This window comes from Podarcis pityusensis, assembly GCF_964106645.2.
Source record: "Podarcis pityusensis genome assembly, chromosome: 6".
Taxonomy (NCBI): Eukaryota; Metazoa; Chordata; class Lepidosauria; order Squamata; family Lacertidae; genus Podarcis; species Podarcis pityusensis.
The window spans coordinates 58,635,830-58,663,733 of NC_138030.1; the positions used below are offsets into that span (position 1 = coordinate 58,635,830).

At 43.4% G+C, this 27,904-nt stretch overlaps 1 protein-coding gene across 1 annotated transcript in view; it reads left to right on the plus strand.

Moving 5' to 3' along the window:
* The first annotated feature begins 402 nt into the window (after window positions 1-402).
* The window catches only part of C8A (complement C8 alpha chain), a 34,841-nt gene continuing 7,339 nt past the window's right edge, over window positions 403-27,904 (plus strand). Inside the window, exons 1-8 of the mRNA XM_081011788.1 lie at window positions 403-594; window positions 8,166-8,262; window positions 9,232-9,376; window positions 16,101-16,239; window positions 16,714-16,903; window positions 18,541-18,741; window positions 21,002-21,242; window positions 27,359-27,493. Coding sequence (XP_080867914.1) covers window positions 479-594; window positions 8,166-8,262; window positions 9,232-9,376; window positions 16,101-16,239; window positions 16,714-16,903; window positions 18,541-18,741; window positions 21,002-21,242; window positions 27,359-27,493 — 1,264 coding nt within the window. The 5' untranslated portion in view covers window positions 403-478. The remainder of the gene's footprint in view (window positions 595-8,165; window positions 8,263-9,231; window positions 9,377-16,100; window positions 16,240-16,713; window positions 16,904-18,540; window positions 18,742-21,001; window positions 21,243-27,358; window positions 27,494-27,904) is intronic.

The following is a 27,904-nucleotide window of genomic DNA, read 5'->3' on the forward strand; positions in this document are numbered from 1 at the left end:
TAAACTTAAATTGAATTCAAAAATACTACAACCCCAAGGTGTCATTCCTGGTCAGTCACCACCAGTTGAGACCCCCACAAGCATATTTGTGAATTTTAGATTTTTTGCTGAAAAAGTACCAAACCACATTCACCCAAAACTTTATTTTTTAATGTGGCTCCCTTAACAAGAGGGAGTTTTCTATAAAGGAAACCATTTTTGCCTCATGACTACTCAGAGGGTTTCAGTTCAGTTCCACTGATAGTGCTTGCATTGACTTTAGCATGCAAACAACAATTTCCCGCTTTGCCCAATGTTCGGGAGTCTATTTCCAAAACAGTGATGTCCTTCAGATTATAGTCCGGGCCTTTTGTTAATGATTCACAATACTATGAGAGCTCAGGGTGCAACCTTCTTTTTTAAAAAGCTCACTCTCCAAAACAGGTACCTGGAGGTTTCCAAACCAAAAATGAAAAGCATTTGTTTTTATTAAAAGAAAATGTGGTTCCATCTGAGTAGGCTTTTTCCTCCTATGATTCTCTTGATAGCTTATCTACTATCATGTCAGGATACAGTTGCAGCACGCAGTAAGCTAACAGGATTGCCATCCCAGAGGTAAGTCTATCTCCATGTAATTTAAGATACTGCCTTACATATAGAAATTGCTGTCTATCTGGTCAGTGCATCAATTCAGACTGAGAATGAGGCATGTGGGTCCTATTACTTTTAAGCAGCTAGCAGAAAACGATTTATACAATAGTCCCATCACAATATGGTGAGAGGGCTGAAACATGAACCATTTTGAAGTCTTATAATTATACCTTTTTTAATACATTTCCTTCTGCACTACAATTTTTTCTCCAAGAAGATTTCATTCCTCAGTTCTCATCTTTCACATATTCTAATTTGATATGCAGCTTTTAAACTGCCGTTGTTTCGTAACACAATGAGCTGATACGGTATTTCATATTATTTCGGTGATAATGAAGTAATTCAGACAAAAGTGAGAGAAAATATATCAAGATGCTGTTTCTTCTTTCTTCTTCTCTTTCAATATCTTATTAGATAATAAATAATAAATAATAATGTTGTGTGTGGGTTTGGGTTGTATGTATTTAAATCATGTATTAAAGGAAACTCTATGGGCCTTTTCCCAAGCTGCTAATTGCAAACTGGACCAAAGGAAATATAATGTAGAAAGATCAAAAAGTGGTATCAGTAATAATTGGGATATAGACGCAGGGAGGGGGGAGGCAGCGGAAAGAAAAGATACATTTAATTATGAAGGCTTATTCTAGTAATCCTTACAGAAACCAAATAAAGAACAGATTTTTGATGTTTGATGAAGTTATCAAACAAAGCAGGATAATGAAGAGGCACATTTTAAATCTAGGTGAAGGTGAACTCACTGAATACTTTCTGGAAAGCTGAAGGATAGAGGCATCACATCTTTCTACCACCACAATATATGTACACACACACACACACACACACACACACCCCTCTCTCTTTGTTTGACTGCTGCTTGTCCACAGACACCCTGCAATTTGATCCTACACACACTGATGTGTATCCACAGGCTCATCTCTTGAGCATTTGAGTTTTTCATTTAGTGTTCTTTCTTCTGTAGCTTCTGATGAATCTCTCTTCTAATTATCAGTAGAATTACCATAACTCTGCAAAAAGAAAAAGAAAAAAAATTACACAGTCTCCTAAGCAAAAAACAGCCTGTCTGTCACACGACAAAGCAGGCTCTAGCCTACAACACCTCACTCCTGCCAGGATAAAGTGTCAGTTTTTAAGGTGCCCTAGGAGTCTTTGCTGTTTTGTTCCTCTTGTTGGCGTTAACAGATGATAACCGATAATGATGGAGCTCTAGTCAGAAACTCAACAATAACATGCAATTCTGGGACCATCTCCTCCCCTTCTCCATCAATGAATAATCAAACTAGATGTGTTCCTTATTATGGAATATGTAGGATGCAAATCATGGCTATGTCTCACAGTGGGAAAATACATATTTTGCTTTGTTCTCCGTCTAGGCTCCTTTTAGAGGATATACCCCAAAGGGACACATCCTCACACTGTTGTAGCTTGCAGGCTCTTGTTAGTCACTTGACAGAATTTCAATGCGGGAAACACAAAGGACACAGATACAAAGAGCTTCTTTAGTTGTGCTCACTGGGACTTTTGCCCTCTTCCCCCTCCCTTCCTCCTTCCAACAGCAAGCTACTTATGTCATAGGAACATAGGAAGCTGCCTTATATCACATCAGTCTACTTGTCCATACATCCCTATGTTGTCCACTACAGGGGTGGAGAAACTGTGGCCAGCCAGATGTTGTTTGACTACAACTCCCATTAGCCATGACCATTGGCCTTGCCAGTTGGGGCTGATGTGAGGACCACAGGTTCCCCATTCCTGCTCTAATTTGACTAGCAGTGGATCTTGGGGATCCCAGGCACACCATCACCTAATACTGAATCTTTGTAAATGGAGACACCAGGGCCTGAACCAAGATGTTTAGGGGAAGGGCAGTAGCCCATTGGTTGCCAGGATCTCCAGCAGAGGCTGGGAGAGATTGCCTGTCTGAAACCCTGGAAAGATGCTGTCTGCCAACGTAGACAATATTGAGCTTGATGGACCGGGGCACCTGAGGTGAAACTCCCCACTGCCACCCTGTAATGGGGGCACAAACTCTGTAACAAGTCTTCCTCGCTGGGGTGGTTGTCCTTTAGGGTTCTCTCACCCCTGCCCAGCAATGGGGCTTTGCTCCAGCTCTTCCCTTCAAGAGAAACCAGTGCAAAGCCCCATCACACCACTGTGTCAGTCTCTCTCTCTCTCTCTCTCTCTCTCTCTCTCTCTCTCTCTCTCTGTGAAATCTGCACCTGCACCTAGTGGCAAAGCGGGATGGTGGAATGCCTCCCCTCTCTGCCCTTAGGCATTCCACAGAGCTTTGCCACCAGCCTCTCTCTGCCGGCTAGCCCAGTGGCAAAGCTGGGGAGCTGAACAGGTGTGCCACCCCACCCAGCCTCATGGGTTGGTTGGGTCTGAGATGGACTAGTGGGTTTGACTTAGTAAAGGACAGCATATGGAGGATGTACCTCTCCTATCACACAGTGTTTTTTTAAGTCTTGTCAAGATACAAAGGTTGTTTCCCATGCAGCATGGGGAGGGGCAGGGGGAGATAAGAGTACCATTGTTCCTGCTCAAGAAACACAAGACCAGAGTCCTAATCCCATTTGGGGGATGTTGATATTCCATGCCCAAAATTCTCTGTCGGGGCAGCTCAGGAGTTCATGTCTGCCATGGCAAACATGGGTCTGTCCCAGATAATTTCAGCAGTGCCCTCTCAAGATTTGGACTTTGTGTTGGATGGGATGAGGGTAATCTGAGGGTGGAGGAACATGATATAGTTCCATGGTCATGGACAGATGACCTGCTCAGGTCAGTCCATTCACTGAGGCCCACCTTTATGTCTTAAATAGCTATGGGTGAATCTGTCAGTTTTAGTTCTCTCAATTCCTCATTTTTCCACTCTTAGATTCAATTCTCTATCTATATCTATCTATCTATCTATCTATCTATCTATCTATCTATCTATCCTCTATCTATCTATCTATCTATCTATCTATCTATATCATCATCTACCATCTCCTCACAAAAATGCATTAGCAGTTTAGTGTGAATTCCTACTAATAAACACATTTTTGTATGCACTTTTGACTGGTATGCACATTGTTTGAATCAGTTTCCCCTAAGGTAATGCAATGTTGCATGTTACTTTCACTTCTGTATGCATATTGGTGCACATTGGAAAACTGAATCACAAAATTCAGAGATGTGCAACTTGCAAAAGATATTTGGGTTTCAGTTCAGGTATTGGTTTGAGGACTGTGAAATAGGTAGCTGCTCATTAAATGAAACATGGGGGGGAAACACCTCTCCCATGCCACTAGTTTCAGCATCCCCTAAAATGTACTTACTTGGCTGGGAGAAAGCATTTTCTGCACTCAGGCAGTCCCTTCTGGGGGAAACACAGTCACACTCCTTCCTTAATGGCCATCAAGAACTTACCAAAAAAGCAAAGAAACACATTCTTTTAAAGGCTTCTTTGGGATGGAGAGCCAGTGTGGTGTAGTGGTTAAGAGCAGTAGTCTCGTAATCTGGGGAACCGGGTTCGCGTCTCCGCTCCTCCACATGCAGCTGCTGGGTGACCTTGGGCCAGTCACACTTCTCTGAAGTCTCACAGCCCCACTCACCTCACAGAGTGTTTGTTGTGGGGGAGGAAGGGAAAGGAGAATGTTAGCCGCTTTGAGACTCCTTTGGGTAGTGATAAAGCGGGATATCAAATCCAAACTCTTCTTTTTTATTGTATTAGTTCTTATCTGCATCTTTTGGAGTCACTTTTACTGTAGCTGTTTCTGTGTTGTTATTTTTACGGTTCTCCTTAGTTTTTTGTAGCTGATATTTTAAATGGTTGAATTATGGTTTGACTTTGTTGCTAGCTTCCCTTACATTTTTATGAGGGAGAAAAGGTTATACATGTTTAAAATAAATAATTAAAACTCAGCTCATGGTGCTAGCTGCATTGTTATTTGGGTAAATCCCAGATTTTCACCCTTCTTGCAGCAGATATGATGTCTGTCTGTCTGTCTGTCTGTCTCTCAGACTATCTATCTAACTTGTTGAATCCATAGCCCAGATTAATGGTTGTGTCTTGGGTCATGTTTGGCTCATGCATTTCAAAGGAATCGTGTGAGCACCTTCATCTGAAAAGATTTAATGGGGATTAATCACCCATCCTGCCTTTTCAGAGTTGAACAGGATCCGACACAATCCTGTCGGATATCTCTGGAGAATGTTGCAGTTATTGTGTAATGGAAAGGCTCAAGAGATCACTCTAAAAAGTGTATCCATGAGCTTCAAACATTATCTTAGAAATTACCTTTCAGCTCAGAATGGGTAACAAAAGCAGCTGATGTCATGTATTGTGCATGGGCCCTGTGAAGCTGATTGCCAGTCCACCAGTTTTAGGGAAGGGAGGAAGGAAGGCAGGAAATAGTAACTTTCCAAAGACCATTCACAGGCCAACTTTTCAGGCCCAAGTCCAGCATTCTAGCTACAGTACTGTACTGTTGGCTTTTGAAGCCACAAAGACTGCCCAACAGTTGTTTGTATTGCAGATGGCACTGTTTTTAAAATCCTATTTTACTTGGATTGGAATGGATTTAATTCATCTGCATCTACACATTTAATCTGCTTGCATTGGAATTTATTATTGATTTTGTTGAGCTTTAAAGGAAACCCACAGGACACAGTATATTTTCATGGAGAATTTCTGACACATTTTTATCCATTCTAGTCCTGAATGTTAAATTTGGCCTCATGCCTAATGCTTCCTGGTTTTATATGGAATTTGTTACAGGATCAGGAAGAATTCAGAGTGAGTAATGCACTCTGTATTATACCTCACCAATGGGAATACGAAATCAGTTAATTTTGTTTTAAATGGACAGGCTTATGTGGGCCTATTCACACAGCCATTCCCAGCTATAGTAGCTATGTAAAACTCTGATGCCCAGCCTTCATTCACCTACTAATATACATATACTGCCACACACAGAATCCAGCTTTTGATACACTATCACAATATCTGTGACCAATAGACTGGGATCTTATGGGCATAAGATGTAGAGTTGTCTTTACCAGGGCATCAAAGGCACATCAAAGGCAAAACCCAGGATGCCAGCTTCTGGGACTCCCTGTTTTTCCTCATGAGAGGATGATGGCCATTTTGGGTGCTGCAATCTCACGTGATTTTACCCCCAGAAAGCATGAAATTACGTGATATCATGGTGCCCCAAATGGCTGCTGTCTTCTTGTATGAAGAACTGCTTTTGATTTCAGGTGTGCAGGCAAATTGTAGACATGCAGTTCATCCCTTGAAGCATAAATCAGGCACATACTGACGTGTGTTCGTTTCACCTACATGTTTTGAAGCATTATCCAAATGTGAATTGCTGTTTAATTTTATTTTGCTATTGTAATGCAGTGGCTGCCGTGCACTTGGAAATGTCATTATCTTGGCACTTTGGTGCTGAGATGCTGTGAAAGAAGCCAAAAACAGGATTTGATTGTAACCTTCTAATTTTTTGGCATCTCTCCACTGTGCTTCAGGTTGTTTTGCTGCTCTTTCCCCTAACACAACTGAGTCATATTTTCCCCCTAGTGCTGGGGGGGAAAATTAACATCCAGAATTATTTATACACATAATAGGACCCCACAGTAACATCCATATGTATTTGTGCACATAATAGTCTCTGACCCACTGAGGGGCAACCCGCATGCAGAGGCATGTTTACACACATTGATCTCCCATTACCACCTGTGCAAGTTTAAGTTGCTCTTGAAGCAGTAATAATAATAATGATAATAATTTTTTATTTATACCCCACCCTTCCTGGTTCAGAAAACTGGGCTCAGGGCAGCTAACAACAAATTTAAAACCTTAATTGATGCAACAAAAAACAGCATAAAATACAGTATAAAAGGTGAATAACAATAAATTCAGAATTCAAAAATCAGTTTAGGGGGGAAATCCATCCAATAAACATTGGATGATCACCAGGTCTAGTATTGGGAAATATTTTTGCATCTTCACTCTTGCGTTACACATGAAGGTGGCATTCCAGTCTAGAAATCCATTGACCCATCCCTTCTGAAATGGGAGGACACGGTGTAATCACCCTACCATGTACTATCATTTCAGCAGGAGAAGTGGAGTTAGAGAGAGCTCTGTAGAAGTACTGATAAACTTGCTGGCCTTTGAACTGAGTGCCTCCACCTTATCATTGCTTTCTTATCACTCCATCTGACTCTGATGTTCAGAGGTGAGTGCCATTCCTTACATATCTAAAAGGGCACCAGCCATGCACTAGAGGGTGACATCAGTAGGCTTGGACGGACCCCAAGGTGTGCAGACATACAAAAGGCTTTCAGAAGGGAGAGAAGAAGACGGGAACCCCCAAACAGCCCACTGAGACCTGAGGATGCTCAGTGTCCATGGGATGTTTTTGGAGTGTGTGGGTGGGGGGATGGAGTGGCTGGAATCGTGAACAGCATCACTCCACACTGCAACATTTTGCATGGTCAGGTTTCAAAAGCACCCAAGAAGCCTCTATGTACAGCAAGGTCTGCAGATGCTCATCTTCCCACATGTGGGTGGCAATGTGGCTTGATGGTGGGGATGCAGCAGGGTGGAGGGCAGTGAATAGACTCCCATTAGAATTCTAATTGTATCAGGCTTCTCTGTGCATCACCAGGTGGCCCCAGTTGGGAATGCACATAAGAGGGTGGACAATCATACTGGCTCCCCCAAGAGATGCTTACTTCCAAAAACAGATTTATTCTGCTGGATTGGGACTGAATTTAATTTTTCTTACATTTGGTGACCATCAACAAAGGACACCCACATATATGCATTGTGGAAATATGATATTTGCAAGTATTTGGTGCTTTCTCTTATGACTGCTGAGAAATAACAGCTTTTCGTCAAAAAACACATATAATTACACTTCAACCATTTCCTTACTAATATGTCATGGGAGTCCATTTGAAACCTCACATATAAACTTCTGTCACTGTAAAATTGACTTTGTGTGTGTGTGTGTGTGTGTGTGTGTGTGTGTGTGTAAGTGTGTAAACTGAGTCTAATTTCTTAAAAGTTGCTCTCTGCCCGGGGGCCTTGAGAATAAGGGTGTGGTCCTAAGATATAGGGGCTGCGGAGACTGAAGCTAGTTTAACCACCTCTTCACCGGACATCCTGCTGGGCTCTGGTGAGGGTGGAGGAATGCTCTACTTCTCCATCTGTTTCTAGGCATCAGGTTTTTTCAAACCCCCCCCCCCCTTGTTTTCTCTCTCAGTGGGAAGGGAAAGAGGAGGAAAAGGTTTAGGCACACTCAGGAACCTGTCTAAATCCCCCACTCCACTTCCTGTAGTCAGTGCTTAGGCCTGAATTAAGGCAGGACTGTCTGAGACTGTCTCCTTTCAAAAGGTATCTTGGGGCCCCTCAGCTGTAGATATTAAATCTATTGCAGCCATGCGTATCCTGCTGAAACTGATTTCCACAGGGAGCGTGCAATATAGGGACTTTCAGCATTGCCAATCACTTTTATTCTCCTCAGGAGATCAAGAAGACAAGCTGGAACACCTGCTCCCATCGATTGCCGCCTAAGTCAGTGGTCAGGATGGACCGAATGTTTCCCTTGTCAAGGAAGAAAAGTAAGGCTCCACTCAAATATATCCAAGCATTCTTTATAGCTGGCTGCAGTGAAAATAGACACAAACTTTGAACACAAAGGGCAGTATCCAACCTCTGTCCCATCGGCACAAGGATTTCCAGAGGCACAATGGGACCTCCCACCTCTTCTTCCTTGTACAACCCATGCCTTCCCCAAATCTTCTCCAGAGGGTTAGGGAACCCCTGGAACAGATTTGAGAGGGGGGTGCATCAGGGGAACAGTGTCCCATTGCATAAGTGAAAATCATTGCATTGGTAGAATGGTGACTTAACACTACACTGAATACAAGCCAGTGGTTTACAGTTGAAAACAGATGCATGTTTACCCAAGCCCATTAAAACCAATGGGCCTAACTTAAGCTGAGAGATGGAGTGTGGCCTATGTGACCAGAAGTTCAACAAAGCAGGATGCCCATGAAGAATATAAGAAGAGCCCTGATAGAATGGAGACAGTTTCGTATATGCAAGGCAACAAACACATGGAGTGCACGGGGCAAGCCTCTTGCACAGACAAGTAGTCTGTAGACACATATAGTAGAACTCTCAGTCATGTGACATTCTATCATGACTGGATTGGCTTTCAGTCAGCCAATGAAGTTACTCTTCCATTTAAGATATTGGGAATGATTTGACATGCATGGAAAAAGTCAATTGCAAATACTTCTGCTGTGTTGTTAACCTTTTCATCCCTTCACATTTCTTCCCTATGAACTTCAAATTGTGTTTTAAGAATTTTTTTGGTTTTGGCAGCCATAGCTGTACTGATAAAGCCTTAATTTGTTTTACATTTTTAATACTTAAATAATTAATGCTTGCTCTTGGTAGGTTAAAATATTGTATAGATCTGTTTTTATTGCCTCCTGATGTTTAATTCAAATTTTATCATTTTGTATATATGTATAATTTATGGCAGATATCCATTTAAATTTTTTTAAAAATGCATATTATAGCACAGATATCGAACTTTGCAACAGCCAGCCAAATACAAGGGGAGCATATGTACCGGCCACCTTTGGAATGAAGTTGCGTGCCAGTCAGCAGGAGAATGTATTGTGAGCCAAGACTGTGGAGCTGATTTTCGGTGTGAGGAGACTGGTGAGTATGATGCCATTACAGATCCATTAACTGATGCAGTGATACTCCTTCACACCATTAACCCATTTCAGGAATGCGGAAAAGGTACTGATCTACTGTTCCATGCAATAAAGTTAAAGTGGGGCACAGTGACATCTAGGGAAAGAAGGAATCACCTAAGAATCTGCCAAAGCCAGCCCTATCATGTAGTAGCATGAGGTGAGCTTGATCCAAAGGTACCTACCTGCATGCGTTCAAAAGGACAATGTGTGCAGAGAGTGCTCTGCTGCATATGCAGATTCTGGAATGACTGCCTGACCAGCTGCACTGTATCCTCATTTGTGCCAATCTCCACATGTGTAACATTTTGTGCATGCAACAATAGATCTGCAAATCTGCAGCTGCAGGGCCAAGCTAACCCTGGACTTTGGCCCAAATGGTGCCCTCTGGGTACAGATTTGCTGAGCCACTGATACACCAATTGCTTTCTTGTCTGCTCCTCACTCAGGTTGAGTGCTGTATGGCAAAGCTGTTGTTATAGTGTGAAAAGCCACACCTGCCTTTTTCTTCAGGAACACTTTCCACACTGCTGGCTAAAGCAGGAGAAGGCAGGAATCTACTCTTAAGGATGTTCCTTGAGTGTTCGTGCCTTAGCCATCATTATTGCAACAAATTTCTCGAGCACATTCTGCAACATCACAGCGCCAGCCCATTCTTTAAGCTGACAGTGTTCATTTCTCCAAAAAGTAGCAGCAGGAGACTTTTAGGCTTATAGTTGCTTTTAAAAACCATAAGCAGGGATAACAAATGCATCCTGGGAGCTTTGACAAAGTGAACCTGACAAGGAGAAGCACACGGTCTATTCATAATCCATTATTTAGAACTGAAAAGGTGCCCAGCTAAAGCTTTTTCTGTCTTACCGCAGTGGCAGAGAACAGGGAAAGTTTCAGGATTCCTTCTGCAACTAGTTTTGGGAGCACCCTTGAAGCGATGTGCTTTCCTTCATTCATACAAAGAGAGATCTCCAAAGTCCAAAGTCTGGAATGATAAAGAATACAGTAAAGGGTCTTGAACAGGAGATTCTTGTAATGAGTGTGTAGTTCACTAAATCATAGAGTTGGAAGGAATCCTAAGGGTCCCTAGTCCAACCACCTGCAATGCAGGAATCTCAACAAATTCAGTCACTATATAGTTCAGTCCCTAGGTGGCACAGGTGAGGGGCTATAGTTCAGTGGTAGAGCATCTTCTCTGAATGCAGGACATCACAGGTTCAATCTCTGGAAACTCTTGGTAGAGTTGGGAGAGGACCCTGCCTGAAACCCTGATGCTGTTAATGTCAGGAAAAAGCACCAAGGCAAAAGCCAGCTCCAGATGGCTGGAATGCAAAACAGTGCAGATGTACTGTTGGAGAAAAGGTGGAGCCTATTCTCTGTACTGAGCACCGGATGTTAGCTCAGTGTGTCATATGATCTGTACTGGAAGTACAGGGGAGGAGTGTGTGACTCTTCTGATGGAGTCTGAAGGGAACAGTCACATTTCCATGTACTGTTGAATGACAGGAATAAAACATGTAGAAAGGACTCCTGTCTGTCTCTTCTTCCCCTCCCTGGGAAGGAATGCAGGGAGGGAGGAAGGAGGAGGGTGTGTCCTGCTCACGTTTGAGGAGGATCGCCGGTTTGTTTACCTAGCCTGCCGGAGGTCGCAGACGGACGGTAAACATCCAGTATCTCGCTCAATTGCCTCGGGGGAGGCCAGGTACCTCTGCCTGTGGGCTGATGATACTAACATATGGCAGCCTTCGGATGGTTACGATCCAACGGACATCTGCATGAGAGGCTGGTGGATTGTCCTCCTCTGCTCCAAGGGAGAAGGCAAGCGTCTGAGAACAGCCAGAGGCTCAACAGACGGCTGGTGGAAAAAAGACGTGTTTTCCAGAGCAACAAAGATCAAGGTATGCTGCATTTCGGGCTAAAAGTGTGAACGCAGGAAGATTAATTCTCTGGTTCACGGGGAGCTGCGTCTTGGAAAAATACAGCTCCGGGAGAAGAGGCCTGCATTCCACAAATTTTTGTGGTTAAGATAAGAAGTCCCATTGAAATGCATTGTTGCTAAGTAACGGAAAGTTGGAACGTTACTGGCAAAGGGGCTGGACTGTGATTATGAAGCTTGAGAAAAGCGAAACAAAATCAGAGAATGTTTTGGCTACAAAGTTTACGTGCTCTTGGAAGGGACTTTTCATTGCAGCCAGAGTTTAGCTGCCAGGTGCAAAGAGCGTAAACAACTTGCAGTTTTGCTGCGTGAGAAAGGAAAAAACAGCTGTTGGATTTTATAGCTTGTTTGAAAGTGTGAGCTGGAGGCTTGGCTTCAAGATGGATGCCAAGAAGGGGGAGACTTGCCTAACTCATCTCCCCTGACCAGAGACAGTTATTCATCAGGGTCTGGATGGATAACTACCCCAGAAGGGATGAGCCAAGATGATGCTGGCCAAGTTCCTAAGAGCTCAACGAAAGCTGAGGAGAGCTTTGACCCCAGAGGGGAGAGTGCAGGAACTGTGGCTGTTGGAACTGTTGGTGTTCCTGAACAAGGTGCAACGGGTGTTGATGACAGGGGGAGGGAAGAACAGAGTTCAAATCTCCCCACTGATGATGCTACTGGGAAGCATGGAGTAGCATTGAGTGCTGTCCGATGCTACAATTGTGGACAGACTGGGCATCTACAGCGAAACTGTAAGAAGCCGCGCCAGTCAAGAAGAGCAAAGAGCAGCTCTACGAAGCCTGAGGCGTCAGGCAAAAGCCGTTCCAAGTGCCAGGTGAAACCTGCAAAGGCTATGATGGCGAAAGGAACCACGCCAAATGTTGGGAACTCGTTCATAATTGACACGGGCGCGACGGTTCATATGTGCCCGCACAGACAACTGTTTACGACGTTGAAGAAGCAAAGCTTCGCTGTGAAACAGCCCAACGGTCAGGAGTTGGAAGCGACTGGAATTGGGACTGTGTATCTTGAGAGTCTGAACTTGACTATAAGTGATGTTTACCTGGTTCCAGAACTAAGATTTAATCTGCTGAGTGTGTCGCAGATTGCAAAGAAAGGACTGAAACTGTCCTATGATGCTAAAAGCTGCAAGATCTACAAAGATGGAGAACTGTTTCTTACTGCCAAAGAGAAAGATGGACTGTATTTGTTGACTTTTGATCAAAGTGATTACATGGAATGTAATTCTTCTGAGTCTAACGAAATCTCTCTTGCAGGTGTGACCAGTATGAGCACCAGGAAGGTGACCAAGACCAAGAAGGTCGACAGAGCATTTCAGCGGGTGTATGCTGATGTGATTGGTCCTCTAGAACCATCTAGAGGTGGTGCACGATATTACCTTTTGTGTGTGTGGATTGTTTCACTAATTATTCTTGGGTTTATATGATGGAGAAACCGCAAGAAACTTTAGAAAAGTTTCAGGAGTTTTGTGACAAGGTTAAAAGTATGCATGATGCTAACATTGATTGTCTTTTCACAGATGAGAAGCAAATTTTTCTGTTACAGAAGTTTCAGAAGTTCCTGGATGGAAAAGGGATAGACCACAAAGTTGCAGTTTCGCAAGAAGCGTGGAACAGGGGGGTCTGTGTGAGGGTGAACAAAGAATTGCAAAAGGGGATGCATGCGCAATTGCTGAGTTCACGTTTGTCACATGAATATTGGGCCGAATCGCTAGCGTCCTATCTTCATGTGTGGTTGAGAAAGGTCTCAACAGAGTTGGGATGTTCTCCTTTTGAGAAGCTGTTCAATAGAAAACCTTCTGTTGCCTATTTTAAGGTTTTCGGGTCTCATGTGAGAACAGAAGCTCCAGGTGGAGTAAAGAATGCCAGAGGCATTTTTGTGGGTTATGAAAAGGGTCTCTACAGAGTAATTTTGTCTGAATCTGGTCAGGTGATTCTCACAAAGTTCCTAGAGAGTGCTCCAAAGCAAGAGCGGATAGTACAGACATTTCCCACAGGAAACGATTTAGATGATGATGATGATTTTTCTGATGTCACAGATTACAGTGGTACTGATGATGATGACAGTGAGAGCTCAGAGAGTTCAGTAGTAACAGTCATTGAGAGGAAATCTCACACAATGGATAGACCTTCACAGGTGAAGGAAGAACCACTGATTGCTACTGGTTCTCAACAGAGTCCAAAGGTTGAACCAGTGAGCACAGAGGATCAGAACCTCATACGCAGGTCTGAGAGAGTTACAGAGGGTGTACCATCAAAGAGGTACTCAAAAGAGTTTGCTAACTTAGCTGTTGCATGTGTTGCTATTGTTAACAACTCAAAGCAGGTTGAAGCAGTGTCTAAGTCAGAGACAAAGACACAACAGAGAGTAGCTAGCCAAGGTAATGCAGAAGCACTCATTCCTTGGAAGCCAGACAACCAGAGAGGTACACTGGTGAAACCAGTGGTGGGGAGTTCCAAGGGTGGAACTGAAACAACAGGGGACTGTTATATGTATAACAACTGTTTGTTCTCTTCTCTGGATCATGTTTTGCCAATTGATGCTTTTGGGGGAGGATGTCAGGAAAAAGCACCAAGGCAAAAGCCAGCTCCAGATGGCTGGAATGCAAAACAGTGCAGATGTACTGTTGGAGAAAAGGTGGAGCCTATTCTCTGTACTGAGCACCGGATGTTAGCTCAGTGTGTCATATGATCTGTACTGGAAGTACAGGGGAGGAGTGTGTGACTCTTCTGATGGAGTCTGAAGGGAACAGTCACATTTCCATGTACTGTTGAATGACAGGAATAAAACATGTAGAAAGGACTCCTGTCTGTCTCTTCTTCCCCTCCCTGGGAAGGAATGCAGGGAGGGAGGAAGGAGGAGGGTGTGTCCTGCTCACGTTTGAGGAGGATCGCCGGTTTGTTTACCTAGCCTGCCGGAGGTCGCAGACGGACGGTAAACATCCAGTATCTCGCTCAATTGCCTCGGGGGAGGCCAGGTACCTCTGCCTGTGGGCTGATGATACTAACAGTTAATTAGTATAGACCTCTCTCAACATTGGTTCCATAGATGTTGTTGGACTACAACAACCATCATTCTTAACCAGCATGGCCAGTGGTCAGGGATGATGGGAGGTGTAGTTCAAAAACATCTGGGAACCCAAGGTTGAGAAAAGCTGATGTAGACCATACTGAGCAGGATGAAGCAATGGCCTGATTCCTTATCAGGCAGTTTCCTGCATTCGTATGTACATTGTTTATGGATGGAGTCTAAAGTTTCCTGTTGCTGTTTTGTTCTTGTTTAAGGGAGACAAGAAAGTTATTGTCTAGTTTCCTGGCTGGTCTCTCTCTCTCAGCCTCCAATAAGTGAGGCCCAGTTGCCAATGCAGGGCTGAAACTGAGCCCAAACATTTGACCCTCTGCTAGGACCAACACTTTTCAAAACCTTGCTGCAAACACACATTCCTACTTCACCTATCTTCTCATGGTTGCTTCATCCTGAAGCATGGCAAGGTGTGTTCTGCCCATTGCTTCCTCCCAGTGATACCTTGCAGGTATGGTTAAAAGGTGTTACAGCAGCTTCTAGCCCAGAAATAATCAGGTAGCACAAGGGTCCCTATAGTAAGGTTACCAGACGTTCCCGTTTCCCAGGGACAGTCCCCAGATTTACAAATCAGTCCCTTGACAAAATCCATCCATTCCGACTGAAGTTGGAAAGTGTCCCTGGATTCATTGAAAAAAATCTGGTAACCTTACCCTATACTTACTGTGAGAAGCCAAGTTACAGGGAACCAGGCAGAGGGCCTTCTTGGTAGTGGCACCTGCCCTGTGGAACACCCTCCCACCAGATGTCAAAGAGAACAACAACTACCAGACTTTTAGAAGACATCTGAAGGCAGCCCTGTTTAGGGAAGCTTTTAATGTTTGATGCATTACTGTATTTAAATATTTTGTTGGAAGCCGCCCAGAGTAGCTGGGTAAGCCCAGCCAGATGGGCAGGGTATAAATAATATATATCTAAATAATATATTATTATTATTATTATTATTATTATTATTATTATTATTATGCCCTACAAAGCAACATCTGTTGTTTGGGTATGGATTAACCATTCTGTTGCCTTCAGGAGACCAGCCTTGAGAGGTACTGGCAACAGGTTGCAAAACAAAACCCATTAACTTCAGAGTACAGTGGTACCTCAGGTTACATACGCTTCAGGTTACAGACTCCGCTAACTCAGAAATAGTGCTTCAGGTTAAGAACTTTGCTTCAGGGTGAGAACAGAAATCGTGCTCCGACGGCGTGGCGGCAGCAGGAGGCCCCATTAGCTAAAGTGGTGCTTCAGGTTAAGAACAGTTTCAGGTTAAGTACGGACCTCCGGAACGAATTAAGTACTTAACCCGAGGTACCACTGTAGCTTGTAAAGACATAACAATTCAAATTCTAAGTGCTTTTCGCTGTCAATATAAAAAGACACCTGGAGTCATGTGCAATTTTGTACACGATATCTTGTTGCATTTGACTGGGAAGTCTGAATAGGAAAGGAAATTCCATGCCACACGCACAAAGCCACTCCTGTTCTCAACATATTTCTCTTTGAGTATTCTTCACAAAGACCTCCTGCTCAGTTAGAAAGTGATAACAGCACAACCTGAGCAAGGTCCTACACTATCTTTGTGATTTGGTTTAAGTGAATCATTAAGTCCAGCCTTATCTAGCTAGAGCAAACATGGATTCTAGAAATGGATAACAAATCTTTATCTGTGTTGCAGGTCGCTGCATTAAACGCCACCTTGTATGCAATGGAGAACCGGACTGCAGAGATCAATCTGATGAGGCAAGTTGTGAGGATGCTGAAAGATTCTGTGATGATCTGGATCCAGTCCCCGGGATCAGTAAAGTTGCACAGGGGTGAGTTGCCATACCCAAGTACTATGGTTCTTACACATGATTTAAGCATTGGGAAATGTTCTCTTTAATTTTAACTTGCTATGTTGTGTAGTTTAGAGAACTCCCAAGTTTTAAAACTTCTTAAATAAAGGAGAAAAATTGGAGTCCATGTGTTTATTTATTTTCATGCACTTTGTCTTATCATTCATGAGCAAATTGTGCCTGTTTTGCTCTTCCACATGAGCACTGGCAGAAAACAAACCATGATCCCTCACTCTGCATTAAATTCAGATCAGGAATTGTGGTTTGTTATGCTCAAACTACAATTGATGAGCCAAGAAGGAAACAAGAAGGATTGTATGGAGTGAAAGTGAGTCAGTCTCTCTCTCTCTCTCTCTCTCTCTCTCTCTCTCTCTGTGTGTGTGTGTGTGTGTGTGTAAGAGCACTAGCAAACTCTACTTACATGTCTGCTCTTGTCTCTTTTGCTCCTGAAAGATACAATATCCTTACACAAAAAGAGGCACAGATAGTGTACGATCCTGCATTCTATGGAGGCCAGTGTGAATCTGTCTATAATGGAGAATGGCGAGAATTGAAGTATGATGCGGCATGTGAACGTCTGTATTACGGGGATGATGAGAAATATTTCCGAAAGCCATATAACATCCACTACTATCAGTTTCTTGTAAGTATTTGTAGGCCAACATTATCGGTAAGGCTGAGTGGGCAATTGGACCTCAGCCAAATATAGACCCTTGCAACACGTGAGCTCCTCTGAAGTTCCATACCATCTACTGCTACCTTTTAAAAATTTCCACTGTCCAGAATATCACATTAGCATGTGATATCAGTTTTAGGTGTTGTATATTTTTTGGGGGGGGGGCATTCTCTTTATTACATATTATCCACATATCAACCAGATAATATGTGAGTGTGGAAGCATATGCAGATACCGCCGAACCCTTTCTAGCAGATTTATCTGTAAGACACTTACCAGTTGGGGCCCCCACGCATCTTTCCTCTACCAAACTTGGACGCCACGTGCAATGCTTTTGATGTGCACACCCCTCTATACACTGGGCACAAATGGCTTCTCAAAAGTCTCCTGCTTGAGGATAGAGACATCAGGGAGACCTGATTTCTCCAGGGGAAGGATAAATTATCCTACCATTTCCCAGTGGTAAGGCTTACCGTTAGAAGTGACAGGAGCACAGCTCTTTTCTTTTGTGCCTCCTAAGTGGGGGTTTTTTGGGGGGGGGTTGAGGGGTTGCTGCCACTGCAGGTGACATGACACCTCTGGCAAGTGGCAGTCAGTGATTGTGTTGGCAGCCTGGCCCCCATTTTGTATCTTCTGAAATGGCCTGAACTCCGGCATTGTTCTGGGGCACTGGGGTGGGGCACTGGAGTGGCCTCCATCAAAAAATGGCGGAAACAATTCTGAAAAGTAGTCTCCTTTCTTTCACCATGCCCTTCCTGATCACATGTTTAATCAGGGGGGTGGGAGCAGGGAGGAAGAAGGAATGGCAGTGGAAACACTCCAGCTGAGAACAGAGGGCTTGCTGCTGCAGGTCCTGCTTGTCCAGGGTCTTCAGGAAGGCTCTTGAAAGGCAGTTCCCTGCAGCATCAAAACCCCCGAGGGTTGCATGCGAAGATGCTCTCTGCTCTCTGACCAAGAGCATGGAGCTCTGATTGAATCCTCTGTGGGCTGCACAGGGGTCCGTGCACAATTCTCTTGAAAGCGCTCTTGCAGAGGGCTTTTGGGCAGCCCCTTGCTTCTGGTTGAGCCTCTGAAAACCCGGACTGATCAGGATTTCAGCCCCACTCATCAGCTGATGAACAGAGATTGAATCCCGCTGCCTTGGTTGCACAGCCCTGTTCCCTGCTGGAAACAGGAGTATGTGACCAATGCAGGATTTAACCCCGTCCTCCCACACTGTGGTAGCAGGAAATGGGCATGGCTTTAGGGAAAATGGCCTTGTGGCCCAAACTGGGCTCCCTGGTAGGCGAGGATTGGCCAAAGAAGTAGAAGTTCCCCAGCCTCATTATAGAGGCTAACCACACAGACACTTCATCCAGTCATATAAAATCCTTACAAAAATGCAACAATGAGTTAAAACAAGATGTCATCCTGGTGCATCATTTGAAACGATTATGCCACCAAACTTTAGCATTAAAAAAAAAAAAGTCTTGCAGTACCACTGAAAACTGCTCAGGCTTGGTTTTTGTTGAGTCTCCAGAGCAAAGGAGAATCATCCCCCATTAAGCCAATATGCTAATCTAAAATATCTCCATCCAGCTAAGATGTTTCTCTTTTCATTTCAGGCACATGCTGATTCTGGCTTTTCTTCAGAGTATTTTGATGATGCCAAGGACCTACTGAATGCCATAAAAAAGGACACCTTTCGAAGTTATGGCTTTACATTTGGCATAAGCCCTGAAGATGTCCCTTTGTCTCTGAGTATAGGCATTGGCTTATCAAAGGGTCAGGGGACCCTGAGAAATTTTACTGAATATGCAGCAAAGGTAATGAGAAAGCAGGCGGAGGGGCCTTCTTACTCCTGCGATGCTAAATCGCCCAAACACTCTGTTACTGATATTGCTTTATTTCCCTGCCCACATGTTTTCCCCTTGAAACAATAATCATCCTACCTTAATTTGTTCATGTAATTGCACGTGTGATCATTAGCAATTCTGTTTGCCTTCCTTATTACACTGAAGCAAACAGAAGCATTGTAATGGGAATGAAATTGAATTACAAGTAGAACAACGCATGCCATCTCGCCCCATCCCTCCTGTTTCATGGTGACATTAAGTATATAAATGAGTAAGTGCTTGGAGTGGCGAACAGAGTGGGGGAATTTAAAGAATTGCATGTCAGCAACAGTTGTCTTTGGGGAACATGTCCCAATGTCACAAATATATCTTGTTTAAATTAGTGCAAACCTGAGTGAATGGCTGCGAGAAGCATTTGTTTTCTTAATGGATATGAAATCTTTGGGAAATCCAGAGATGTAAACAGAACTGGGCTTTGTGTTTTGTCTTGCTTAAGCGTGGAAACCTTGTGTAATGGGTAGTTGCAAGCAGGGACCTATGGTAAAAAAAGGTAAAGGACCCCTGGATGATTAAGTCCAGTCAAAGATAACTATGGGGTCTCTCGCTTTTCAGGCCGAGGGATCCAGCATTTGTCTGTGAACAAATGGATGAGGGAGCACAGACTGAATTGTAAGGGAGCAGAAAAACTACCTCCCCAAATTAAATTATCAGCTCTGCAACCCTTGCAAGCCCTTTGATGTCTGAAGAATACTTTCCTGAAGTTCCTGAAAGGATCTGCAGGGAGAGGGGCAGTTAGGCTTGGAGGATTCATAGTACATGGCATGTATCCTTTGGTCCCTGCCTTGCATATCACCACTAGCTGTCCTCAAGGTCATAATTAATGGTAAAGGGACCCCTGACATTAGGTCCAGTCGTGGCTGACTCTGGGGTTGCGGCACTCATCTCGCTTTACAGGCCGAGGGAGCCGGCATACAGCTTCCGGGTCATGTGGCCAGCATGACTAAGCCGCTTCTGGTGAACCAGAGCAGCGCACAGAAATGCCGTTTACCTTCCTGCTGGAGTGGTATCTATTTATCTACTTGCACTTTGACGTGCTTTCAAACTGCTAGGTTAGCAGGAGCAGGGACCGAGCAACAGGAGCTCACCCCATCACAGGGATTCGAACCGCCAACCTTCTGATTGGCAAGTCCTAGGCTCTGTGGTTTAACCCACAGCGCCACCCATGTCCCCTAAGGTCATAATTACATAACCAAAACTCTGTAGCTTAGGATTGTTCCACAAAGAAAAGAAAGATATAGTCAGCCCTGCAACAGGCGAGATCTTTTCATTCATTCGTACTCTAATACTAGAGTTGCTTCTCCATCTTTAGAAATTATTTCCTTCAGTTTGCTGTTTAATCAGATGATCATTATCCACAGCATCATTTTAGATCACCAACTGGGAAAAGTTCTCAAGCATACCAACATGTGTTGCTTCATGCTTGAAATAAACTGGGATTGTATAAAATGGGGTAGAAAACCTTGTTCACTCTGAGGGTCACATTCTCCTGTGGAGAACCTGCTAGGACCCACATGCAAGTGATGCACAGGGCCAGAGGCCAAAGGATGTGACTCTTCCCTTTGTATAGCAGGCTACGTTCTAGCTATGCAACACTCAGAGGTTTATACCCACACACTCCTTTTTGTCCAGGCTACAAGGGAGTTTATCACTGTTCAAACACATTGTAGCTTGGCAATAAAATTTGAGGGGGGTGCAGAGTAGGCTGGTAAGGAGCATGGTCTGGTGAGGGGGAACTGCCTAAGAAAGAAGAAGAGGAGGAGGAGGAGTTTGGATTTGATATCCCACTTTATCGCTACCCTAAGGAGTCTCAAAGCTGCTAACAATCTCCTTTCCCCTCCTCCCTCACAACAAAGAGTCTGTGAGATGAGTGAGGCTGAGAGACTTCAGAGAAGTGTGACTGGCCCAAGGTCACCCAGCAGCTGCATGTGGAGGAGCAGAGATGCGAACCCGATTCACCAGATTACAGGTCTACCGCTCTTAACCACTACCCAAGGGCCAGGTAGAGAGGTATGGAGGGCCAAATTTGCCCCCCCCCCCAAGGTTCTGCACCCCTGGTATAAGAGCACAGCCTTGCCCTATTGGTCTCTTTTGGTGCCCACCAAAAAGAAAGAAGGATATAACTTCAGAAAAAAGTGGGTAAACTATGTATTTTGCCCTGCTTCATCTACAGAATGTTGGATTTATTCGAGCTCTTACCAAAGTACAGACAGCCCGTTTCAAGATGAGAAGAGATGACATCGTCCTGGATGAGGAGATGCTTCAGTCTCTGATGGAGCTTCCAGATCGGTACAACTACGGAATGTATGCCAGGTTCATTAATGAGTATGGCACCCACTTTATGACATCTGGGACCATGGGAGGCATATTCGAATACATCCTTGTGGTCAACAAAGATGAGATGAGAAAAAAAGGTTTGCAGGTTTAATTTATTCTACCCGCTTGGCACATTGTAGGATGCTAGAAACTAATTTCTTGATACACGTGAAGCATATTGATCAGCAGTATGTTGTAATGACCCAGAAACTCAAGATTCCTATTCAACACACTGCTCTTTTATTCAATGATGTTATGAACTTGCATGCCCAAACTTGTTTCTTGGAGTTAATAAATAATTTCCTTCCAAGTATAGCAAAAATAACAGCAATGATAACTCCAGGAATTTCTTGTCTTTAGCCTTGAAATTTCTGCATTTCAAAGCACACGAGACAGCATCCTGCAGACAGACCTAGATAAATTCAAAAGCATTTCTTGACTCATAAAGTGTAAACAAACAATGTTTTTGGCATTGCACCTACCATTTTACACAAGGTGGCTTTCAAACTGCAGAATGACAGAGTTCTGCTAGCTTCAGCTTTCAGCAAATGAAGGCATCCAAAGACAGCATAGTTCTGCCTACACTTTGTGTTCATGTAGCCAAGCTTCTGCAGTTGTTGCCATGCACATTTCATGATAGTTGAAGCATAAAGCCTTCTAATCATCAATGGGAAATTTCCTATAATAACATGATTCTCTTGTTCATTTTTGCAAAGCCATCTACTGTGTCGTAAAACCCAGAACCTGCTGTGCCTTCTGTGATACCAGTATATTAGTTATTCACATTCTCTTCCAAAGGTTCTGGTTTGGTGACTTCATTCTGGGATTCTCTACGGAAAAGGGTGACATCAGCAACACCAGGCTTAGCCAGGTATCTCTAATCTTAGGAAGACTAGTTCAGCATCCCTGGTCTTCACAGTGTGTCTTGGCTCCCACCCAAAACATAGCAGCAGGTGCACCTGGCAAGGAAGCAATGCTTTATTAAAGCAGATTAACAGTGCAGATTCAGTTGCAAGGAAAGATCCAGATATAGTCCAGAAGGTTTTGCAAAGCAAAGGGTTAGCAGGGAAAGTCTGGCCTAAGAGCAAGGGCTAGGGTTCATGAATCCAAGATAAGTAGTGAGAATTGCACAGCTGCACAGGAACTGTGAAGTTGTTCCAAGAAGTTTCCCCACCTACTCACCAAGCAGAGGCAGAGAATGCCCAGGTACTCACAAGAATATTGGTTCTTTGCAGAAACTCCTGGCACATAATTAAATGTGTGTAAGTTTAGGGGTTACTGTCCTCAAAGTGAATCCTGACGCACTGTAGCCTTTGTTTATTTATTTGAATGATTTATATCCCAGCTTTCTATGCTGAAGTGTACTTAAGGTAGCTCATAATAAAGCAAATTGGCAACACCATCATGGGCAGGGACCATCACTAGCAACTCACTAGCAAGTTGTGCACTCTGTTATTGCTCTCTTTGTGCCACTGCCTACGTCTTTGTCAAACCTAGATTAGGGTCAGCAGGATTCCCAGTGATTTTCTGGATGAGTTTCTCTGTTTCCCATTTTTCCAATCTTTCCAATCTCAGTTCTCCACATTTCCACAACAGCTTGTGATTATCTTTTTTTTAAAAAAAAAAACAAAAAACCCTCCTAAAACTCACTGGCATTATAGTGACGATTTCTCCTAATATACACATATTTGTATGCAGTTCTGCCTAATATACATTTTTGCAAAGCAATTTCATCCCTAATATAGTGCATTTTCATCTGCTATTTTCACTAACGTTTATACACTCTTTACCACCATATTTAACTTTTTTGTACACATTCCTTGGCTGGAGAACTGCATTTCAAAATTTGGAAGAAATGTGAATTTTGAAGGATGCCTGTATTTGAGTCCTTTTATTGTTTAGGAAAGTGTGGATTAGGTCAGTTCACCAACTGAATTGAATCCCCGTTCCTGCTTGGGAGTAGGGAGACTGCTATAAAATTCACAGTCCCCTGCCAGCTGACTGCAGCCTATCATCCCTCCTTCTCTCCCGTTAATTTATTTGTCCTTAATATTCTTGGGAAAGTGTCTTTCCTGGACATGAAGGCTGAATGATAAAGAAAAGAGCTTGCCAAGAGGGGCTTCAGGAAGCTGACTGCCAAGTGAAGAGGAAGAATGAATTAGCAGCATCTAGACAGAACCATTATTTTACTTTATATTTTGCTTACTGTATTTCAAAAGTGCTGTGATTTATTGCAACAAGATGGCCCTACTGTAAGGAAGAGGGAAGTTGAAGTTCTAAAAGAGACAAAAAATGTGTCCCAGAACGGACATAATTTTTACTTTTATGTAGGATACTTGTATAATTTCATCTACAGTGCATACCATAAAAAGAGGGCACATTTATCAAGCTGGTGCTCTGGTTAAGTGCTACATTGAGTAAGGAGACGCAAATCAATGGTTCAGCGAACAGCAGCCCTTTGCTTCAGCACGGCCTGCGTCTGAAAGCAAATGTTTTCTTGAGAATTATGGGTTTGTTTCCCTTCTTTTAAATATGCTGGTGATGGATGCAACTGGTACCCACCCCGGCATGGATGGCCTGATGAAATGCTGCAGAAAATACAACCTCGAGGGCTTGACTGCTGAAGCTTGCCTTCACAGTCAGGGTCGGAGCAATTGCTAGATTAAGACTGTGATCCTATGTACATGTAAAGGTAAAGTAAAGGGACCCCTCCCTGACCAATAGGTCCAGTCATGACTGACTCTGGGGTTGCGGCGCTCATCTCGCTTTATTGGCCGAGGGAGCCAGCGTACAGCTTCCAGGTCATGTGGCCAGCATGACTAAGCCACTTCTGGCAAACCAGAGCAGCGCACGGAAACGCCGTTTACCTTCCTGCTGGAGCGGTACCTATTTATCTACTTGCACTTTTGATGTGCTTTCGAACTGCTAGGTTGGCAGGAGCAGGGACCGAGCAACGGGAGCTCACACCATTGCGGGGATTCGAACCGCCAACCTTCTGATCGGCAAGTCCTAGGCTCTGTGGTTTAACCCACAGCGCCACCCGCACCACTCCTATGTACATGTACTTGGCAGCAATTTCGCATAGCTGCCCATTCTGGCTTCTGAAATTTAACCAGATATTGCCCATGCACTTTCAAGCATGTTTTTACAGTTGCAAGGCAGAAGATCCCAGATTCAATCTCTGTTATCCCCAGGGAGACCCCCCAGGGAGCTGCTGCCAGGCCGTGAGCGAGAGAGACCAATGGTCTGACTTGGTATGAGAAACCTTGGGCTGTTCCATTTGATTTTTTCTTCTTTTAATGAAAGCAGAACCTTGTACCCACAAAACAAATGCTACACTTGGGTGCATGTAGAACTGCAGTTGCATACAATCCTAGCTTTTTAAAATCTGATTACAGTTACTGTGGATAATAATAATAATAATAATAATAATAATAATAATAATAATAATATCATTTATACCACGCCCATCTGGTTGGGTTTCCCCTCTGGGTGGCTCCCAACAGAATTAAAAGCGCAGTAAGACATCAAACATGAAAAACCTCCCTAAACTTGTTAGAAAAGATAATAATGAAAGTGGTGGGATTCCCCATGCTCACCTGAATGCTGGTTGGTCACATTGCTGCTGGTGGAGAGGGAGGTGGCAGCAAGGTTGGTGTGGTGCAAATGCACCGGCAGGTGACCAGATTGACTCCAGTGTACCTCACCCACGTCACAGCCACCACACCCCTCCCTCTCTACCTCCCAGGGAGCAGCAGTGATGTGGCTCACCTGAGCTCAGGTGGAGCAGTGGTGCCTTACCACACGGTCCACCAAGGAATGAAATGAACCTGTCATTTGTTATGAAAAGGAGGGTTTGTTGATCTGCAGGAAGTTAGAGGAAAGCAGGATCCTCGTGAGCAGCCCCAATGTTATCTTTTACTCTTTCTTTCAAAGGAAAATGCTTTTGTTTTACGACTTCGCTGAGAAACAATGCAATTTACTTGTGGTTTATCACTACACAGAAAGAGATTTTTCCCCTTTTGTGATTAATTCAAAAATTAAAAGCATAAATCAATCTAATTGGTGGGCCATATTCATATCATTGGATTTGCATCCCGTAATAAGCAATCTTGTTTACTCCTTCCTTAAATTGCCAATATTTTGTATGATCATCATTTTGCTGCTTCTGCTGCATTCAGATTGATCAGCCTTGGATTCTTCCCCCCTGTGGCAACCAATAACAAATTGTATTGACTGGCCTTTGCTGAAAATAATTACTTAACAGGAACAATAATATATCAATTAATCAGAGTGTAGTTCAACTTTAATTTTATGGCACTCAAACAGTGATAAACAATAATCATTCCTATTGCTTACAGTAAATATATTTCACTCGGTTGTGTTGTTAACAGTTGTAGACTAGTTAAGCACAAGCCATTGAATACTATAGATTTATTAATACACTGTCAGCAGGCAGCAAATGAATATAAATTCAGCAATTGGGGGAATTTGTTTTATTAGCTGTGGTAAAGAACTGACCAAGCTATAACTTTATTGAGAGCCTTCTCACTAGGGAGCTAGAAGCCCTAACTTCTGTTAATTAGAAGTCTTGCCAAAAAACACAAGCCCCACATCTTAACATGTACACTTTCAGGATTGAAAAAACAAGCAAAATTCCAAACTGTGGGTTAAATCTGGTATCTGCTTTAACTAAAATCTCATAACAGTAGCTGTTTTGGATTAAAATTTGCCATTCATGTGTTCCCCTTTTCTCCCTCAGTCTCTGCCTTCATTGCAGCTGCAAGGAGAATACAGTGGTACCTCGGGTTACATATGCTTCAGGTTACAGATTCTGCTAACCCAGAAATAGTACCTCGGGTTAAGAATTTTGCTTCAGGATGAGAACAGAAATTGTGCTCCGGCGGTGCGGCGGCAGCAGGAGGCCCCATTAGCTAAAGTGGTGCTTCAGGTTAAGAACAGTTTCAGGTTAAGAACAGACCTCCAGAACGAATTAAGTTCTTAACCCGAGGTACCACTGTAATTCAGAAGCTTTCGCTTTCATTTTTAATTAAACACAGTTTGTTGTTTCATTCAAATGTGACAAACTGTGGTTAGTCTTAACTATGGAGTGGAAAAAGCTGCCTTGTTTCAACAAGCCATACTTATGGTTCATCACAGTTTAAAAGCTTCCAGTCTCCTCGTGGCCACACCAGAGGGGAGGGGAGGAGAAGCATGCAAGCCTAGAGTTTGCTCTGGATCCTTTCCATTATAATGTTCCATGGTTTTATATAGTATTTACCCCTTTGTCCACATATATCCAACTTCTCAATGGCTGATTAGAGGCACTTGTGATTTGGGGTGGGGCCAGGGAAAGTCTTTGCCCAGGTCCCTTCTTGTCATGCTAAGGTTGCAGTGGTGTGTATACCAGTAGTGCTATTTTACATTTTGTACAATCCCTAAGCACAATGTTAGCAGCACCAAAGCAAATAAATAACTTGAGTAGCTGGTAGTCCTTCTTGTGACTCTGATCCACACTGCTGGTTGGTACATCCCCTTCTAAGTACATGGTGCAGCATGCCACACTGATAGCCAGATACTAAAGGGAGGTGAAAGGGGACATGACCCAGCAGAGAGCATTGAGCAACATTGCTTATGATCTGTTGAAGAAATATCACCCTTTACAATTGATGGGAGACAAACAGGGCTCCACAGGGCTCCTCCTATGTTTCAAGAAGAAGAAGAAGAAATCAATAGACGTTCGGCTGCTGACTCCAGTGGAAAATGAATGAAGTTCTTTGCCTGTCGTAACATCAATGTAACCAAATGACTGCTGAGCCTTTTCGCAGAAAATTCTCTCAAAATTGAGATTACAAATCAGTGTTGGAATGTGTAGCTTCAGTTGCCCTCACACATTTCTTGGTGGTGTTTCTAACCTTTTTGGGCTGGGGCTTTATATGGTGGCAACTGTAGAATAAAATTTATATTGTTTTCAGAAAGCAGAATTGTACTTACTGCTTCACTGGTGATAGCTTTCCAGGTTCCAGCTATTGATTTTTTCTTTCTTTCTCCCTCGGACAGTGACTAATGAAAAGTAGCTCAAATAGAACTGTACGTTTTCGAGTTATTGTTTGCATACATGTATTGAGTAACATCTTAACACTTGAATATTTATAGTCAGTATCTAGGGATATAAAACTGTGATTGACACTTGCCTTCCCTCCCTTTCCTTCAGGGGTTACAAGGGACATGGTAAGCTCCTGTTTTGGTGGATCGTTAGGGTTAGGCTATAACCTTGACGATGCAGACATAACCATAGGTGCCAAGGTGTCCTTCGAACGCTGCTCAAAGGATGCAGACCAAAGCACAGGTAGGAAATGCATCCACATTTTCCAAAAACCTCTCCTTCTTTTTCTTATTTGAAAAGGGTGTATTTGCCTTCCAGTGAAGTTGAATCATTTAGTAAAGTCATTCTTTTGTAATCACAAGGACCACACCCACAAGAACAGTCCTATACCTCTCCACTTTCTTCCAATGGGGCTGGTGTAGTGGAAAGTGCTGTAGAAGCCAGTGGGACCTACTTCCATATCGTGTTTGGGGAGAGGTGCATTTGATAATGATAATGCTTAATAATAATAATAATAATAATAATAATAAATTTATTTCTACCCCAGCCATCCCGCTAGGTCTCCCCAGCCACTCTGGGTGGCTTCCAACAGGTTAAAAATACATTAAACCATCAGTTATTAAAAACTTCCCTAAACAGGGTTGCTCTGTTAAG